Source organism: Epinephelus moara, chromosome 15, assembly GCF_006386435.1.
Source record: "Epinephelus moara isolate mb chromosome 15, YSFRI_EMoa_1.0, whole genome shotgun sequence".
Classification (NCBI taxonomy): Eukaryota; Metazoa; Chordata; class Actinopteri; order Perciformes; family Serranidae; genus Epinephelus; species Epinephelus moara.
Window position 1 is genome coordinate 3,421,620 of NC_065520.1, and position 5,315 is coordinate 3,426,934.

General features: G+C 42.2%; 1 protein-coding gene across 1 annotated transcript; it reads left to right on the forward strand.

Annotated features, from left to right (window-relative positions):
- The first annotated feature begins 1,731 nt into the window (after nucleotides 1–1,731).
- On the forward strand, nucleotides 1,732–5,227 carry LOC126401633 (uncharacterized). The gene is made up of 7 exons (XM_050062974.1): nucleotides 1,732–1,862; nucleotides 2,535–2,761; nucleotides 2,906–3,062; nucleotides 3,779–3,987; nucleotides 4,066–4,153; nucleotides 4,425–4,534; nucleotides 4,794–5,227. Exons 2-7 carry the CDS (start codon nucleotides 2,753–2,755, stop codon nucleotides 4,947–4,949), a joined length of 729 nt encoding a protein of 242 aa, XP_049918931.1. The 5' UTR covers nucleotides 1,732–1,862; nucleotides 2,535–2,752; the 3' UTR covers nucleotides 4,950–5,227.
- The last annotated feature ends 88 nt before the right edge of the window (nucleotides 5,228–5,315 follow it).

Genomic DNA, 5,315 nt, shown 5'->3' on the forward strand with positions numbered 1-5,315 from the left:
GGGGAGCATTATGATGGCAATAATGATGTGGTTTTTAGCTTGGAGGGTGAGTGAAAGCGATGTATAAGCTTGGTTATCTGTTCTGCTGTTATTAAAGACACATCTGAGCACACCACGACCCCTCAACTCCCTCATGGACTCTCCTCTTTTGTTAAACCTTGATGGTCATCCTGTGACAGTCCACGGCTTATGGGAAGTGGTGCTCGTTTAAGGCTGCTATAAACAGAAGAAGAAATCAAAAAGATTCTCTGCAATGTCCTCATTAGTGATTTTTGTTGGGTAAGGACATTTTGACCTCATCTTCCAGGACACTTCCTTGAGCGTGAAAGGCATCTTTATCCGTGCAGTGGTCCCAGACTCTCCTGCAGCTTGGTGTAAGAAGCTGGTACCAGAAGACAGGATCCTGGCTGTTAATGGGGTCAGTCCCCTTGAACTGGACTACCAGAGGTAAGAATGATTCAAATCTGAGCCAACTCATATTTACCTAGAAGGGCACTCTGAGGGTGCAGGCCTCGGCCAAGGCCAGAGGTACCGACAGGAGCAAACGCACTACAGCGGCCCAAAACATTTCCATTAGAACTGTGCTGCAGCATTAGTAGCAATGCCAATTCAAAACAAATTATCCAAATCCAAAATAAATACAACAATGGAAGTTTGCTGCAAATGAGAAAACATGCTGTAGAAAGCCAAAACTATTTGTTTTGGCCTTCTACAACATGAATGCAACAGAAAAACGCTGCATATTCAGTAAAAACTATGGAAGTTCTCTAGGCCTCTAGGGGGAGCTGTTGCTCTTTAAGACTAAGGCCAAATGTAAACCAGGGCTGAATCCAAACGTCCCTTTTATAGGCCGTAAGGTGAACACAGTTATCGTTTCATCTCGTTCCAACATCTGGGGACTACACGATCTTTACTTCATAAAAAAGATCGATACATGTCCAGCTAATCAGCGGGAGTTCGTAGCTCATAACCCCGCAAGAGTCCTGTGATCGGGGTCGTAATTCGGCACTTGTTCTGTCTGAGCGTATTGATCAGTTCCGCCTGAGCGTATAGAGATTTGGTACGCGAGTGGTGGCACGGCCGTCACGTGATCCCGCTACACCAATAAGGTACCCGCATTTCGTGTCGCCATGGTTTCATTCAGCAGAGGAAAACGGACCCGGAAGTCCTCAAAAGTGAGCAGAAATGAGCTGAAACAGCGCTATTCACATCGCCGTGTCCATGAAACACGATGAGACAAATAGACAATAAGGTGAACTAAGCAAAAATGTCTTAAAACACATTTGATTCAATACCTGGGCATAACCGACGTATTGTTACATTGACAACATAGCTACGGAAGACGAGAACGGCCATGTATTTTTTATTTTTTTGTGTGCATTTATCTCGTGATAACGACTTATTATTTCGTTATCTTGATATAACAAAGATTGTTTTCCCGTGATAATTGTCAAGTCTGATGATTGCGCACTGGTTAATGTGATCGTCTTGATTTCAGCCTACAAGAGCTGCCGTGGTCCTGCTAGATGCCTCCTGCTGCTTGCTGTTATCATTAGTCACACTTATACTGTTATAATACACATATGATTATTGTCACATACCGTAGGCTATATTTCCAAATAGTCGCCCGGTGGCATACAGCCGCTGGGCACCTAATAGCCGCCGGGGGTTTGACCCCATTTTGCGTATTAAACCGGGGCGATTAGTTTGACCCCATTTTGCGTATTAAACCGGGGCGATTATTTCCTCATTCATTGCCTACAGGGCTGAGGGACTGTTTGCGCTTTAACGCACGGGTCGGTGGTGAAGTGGCGCACATGACGCGTGCTACGGACGGACAGACAACCACGTATCTAAAACAGGTAATACATCTGGCTACATCTTTCCTACATCAAATATCCGTGATCACCTACACCCGCGTGAGTAAAAGTGCACACAATTCCGTGTCCTCTCACCGCGGATGCTGTGATTTGATGGCCCGGTACTCACTGTAGCCCACTCTTATAAGGGGTGTCTGTCACTGCTTGTTTTGTACAAGAATTGAAATAAAGTGTTGGGGAAAAAAAACTCATCACGTCTTTTTATCGACGACTACTGATGACATATATTTCTTCTTCTTTAAACTGACAGACTGGACGGAGTTTTGGCATATTGCTGCCCCTGACAGTCTTAAGACGTATTTGCCTTTGAGGGGTGTCCCATTTTAAAGTCACAAGATAGCCCTTAACACTTGGTTTTGAGGGCTAGTGAGATTGAGGGTTGAGTTTGAGAATTAAGATTGAGGGTTAAGATAGGAATTGGGATTGGGCCTTAGTCTCAGAAGTTGTGAGTTCAAGCCTCAGCTGATGCAAAAGGCAGATTGTGTTGCTAAATTCGTAAATGTCTTCCAATTCTTCTGCTTGTTGCTCAGAATTGCCTAAAAATGCCCGGACCAGACCCATCGCTGCGCAGCAGCTATACTTGGAGTCTGTTGTTTATCTTTTTGGACATTATTTTTTTACCTGTTGTTTTTTTTTTTTTTTTTTTCCTTTTAGGATGAGGCTGCCACCTTAACAGAAAAAGCCGGTCCTGGTCAAGCAAGAACTGGGTCTACACTTAGGACACCTCCAATCTGCTCCCCAACATGCAGTCCTTTGGTGAAGAAAAGCCCCAAAAAGACCCTACAGCTTCCCAGTCCTCCAGAATATGTGGACTATACTGACAGTTAGTTGGAGACTGGTGGAGTATTATTCCATGCTACAAGATAAAGACAATGAAACATGTAAGTGATTTAACATTTGTGGTGTATTATTTCTTGCACTTAGATAATTAAGAATTTATTTATTTATTACTGACATTGTTTATCTGTGTCAGTTTTTTTTATTTGTATTTGTTGTCTTATTGAGTGAAATTTTATTTACCACAGATGAACATTTACAAAAACTTTCACAAGAGGCTACAGAATATGAAGTCCCCACAAAAGAGGCAGGGGCCCACACCAGAGAGGGGCCAGCCAAAGAAAAGGCGTCACATTGACCTCTCCTCACGTGACAACGGAGAAGATTATGATACAGACTCAAGTGGTGGGTCAACGATTATTTTGCATCAAACATCTGGGAACAGTTCTGAAAGTGGCCACAGTTCATTTAAGTGGAAATGTAATTTTGCCAACAACATTTGTCAGGAAAATTAGGCAAATATTTTGATATAATGACATATTACAGACATTTATATTTTTACATTTCAATTCTGACTGGGTCTGATTGGGCCATTTGGCTCACGGAAGTGCAGAAAGGGCATACCTTGCTTAAAGTAAAACATGCAAAACACTCCTTGTGGTGTGGGTTAAGGTGGTTTTGTTTATCAAGATATTTTTCTCTTTCAATTAGAGATGCACCAATTGCAATTTTCCTGGCTGAAAACAAAATTCTGACCTGCTGATTCAGATTTTTTTTTTTTTTTTCAAAAACTGTAATTGACAGCATACACAAATATTTTTGGAACTTTTCTTTTATGGAAAATTTAATTGTTAGTTCATAGTATAACAGAGAGTATTAAATAACATTTACATTTTCTTCAAAATTGCACCAGGTTACAAGACCCTCTCTCACTCTCAAACTAGTCTCTAGTCTCCAGGTCACTGGACAGAGCTTTGCAAATCAAATTCTACTTGAAGAAAAAGTCTTTATCCAGACTGTCAGATCTGGTTCAGTGTTACACTTGCTGTCTGAAACCCATAGTATTGTTCAGATTGACTTGTCTGATACCCAGTACTGATTTGTGCTCTCCATTTTAGCAGACCAGGATAGTCTGACGGCACAGGCCAGACATTACAAGACTCTGAGGGAGATGTACAGGAAATCAAAACCCAACCAAGATGCTGTTTCCCAAGTCCTTGCCCTTGAGGTTCAAGCAAGAAGAGCCTTCATTGACAGTGATGCCCTGAAAGAAGGGGACAGGCCAACAAAGATCCTAGATGCATATCTGTGTTTCAAGGACCTTCATCATGTAAGCAGTTAACTAACTGTTTGGGTTTATTACCAAAAAAAGCATTGTTGCCGGTTTTAACGCTTTCTTGCATTATAGGTGATGGGTGAGCTGCGGCTGATCCTGGATAAGGGCAACAGCAAATTCACAGATGAAGTAAAGAAGATGGGAAGACTTCTACTCCAAGGTGCAATTTTACGGTGTTTGGAAGAAAGTAATGAAGCCACCCATGACCCTGGATGTAGGTTGATCATTTTGCTGTGTCTCTAATACACTGTGACCGTTACCTCAGACATGGGTGTGAATAGGACTGTGTATGTAATGCTAAATAAATAAACCCTGAATGATGATACTTTTCATGGTGACAAAATAAAAATTATTTGTGAATGACACAAACCTGATAATAGCCGAGAAGGGTAACTTTGAACTAAAAGTTCATCTGTTCTGTTCTGTTCTAGTGAAATACGCCATTGCCCTGTTCAGGGCACTCCCCACACTCTTTCCTTCACCAACTGCACCGCCTAAGAAGCTGGGACATGCCAGTGAGGCATTGCTGAATAACCTTCAGGTGAGGGTTTGTTGCATATTTAGTTACATTAAACACTTATTTTTCATCTGCTACTATGTCAGCAAGGACTTGCTTTATGGTTTGTCAGAGCATTGTCTCTATCATGTACAACAATTCCTAAAAAATGTAGTGGCCCACTGTCATAAAACAGTTACTGAGGCAAGAGCCATTCTTTTAATGATTTCATAGATTTAAAACTAGTAGTCCCTAAAATAATTCTCTGTTTTCTCTTCTTTCTTTCTTTTTTTTGTTTCTGTAGCCAACAGAGGATCCCACCATCTACCTCCAGAAGAGAGCTCTCTCCATCCCTTTTTTGCTCTTTGATAGATCCAGCTGTCTTGTCGCAATTGGAACTACTCCCTACCCAACACCACATATGCCAAGGAATACCTCAGTGAAGGTGTGCTTTATCTGATGGGTTACTACTACACTCGCCCACGCATCTTACACATCCAAAGTGTGTAGCAAGTGTGCCCGGCGTCTGCGCGCCGCCAGCCTGCGCTCGAATTGAATTTTTTTTTATTTGACCGCAACGCACTGTGACGACACCTCGCCGCGTCCAATAGTGTGGAGTGTGGAAAAAAAAATGGCGGAAAAATTCAGATCAACAGCAAGATGGAGGAGAAAATAATTATGGCTGTGTGCCTCTGTGACAAGCTCTGGGACACAAGATTGCAGGCGTATCGCGACCTTCACAAGAAGGCACAAAAGTGGAGAGAAATCTCCACCAATTTGGGCCTACCAGGTGTGTTTAAAAGTGGTAGAAATGTGATAGTTTTTT

Excerpts from the sequence above, each read along its gene's own strand:
- LOC126401633 (XM_050062974.1), top strand. Across the intron at positions 3,063-3,778 it reads TTATGATACAGACTCAAGTG|ACCAGGATAGTCTGACGGCA; the intron begins GTGGGTCAACGA and ends CCATTTTAGCAG. Across the intron at positions 4,535-4,793 it reads CATTGCTGAATAACCTTCAG|CCAACAGAGGATCCCACCAT; the intron begins GTGAGGGTTTGT and ends TTGTTTCTGTAG.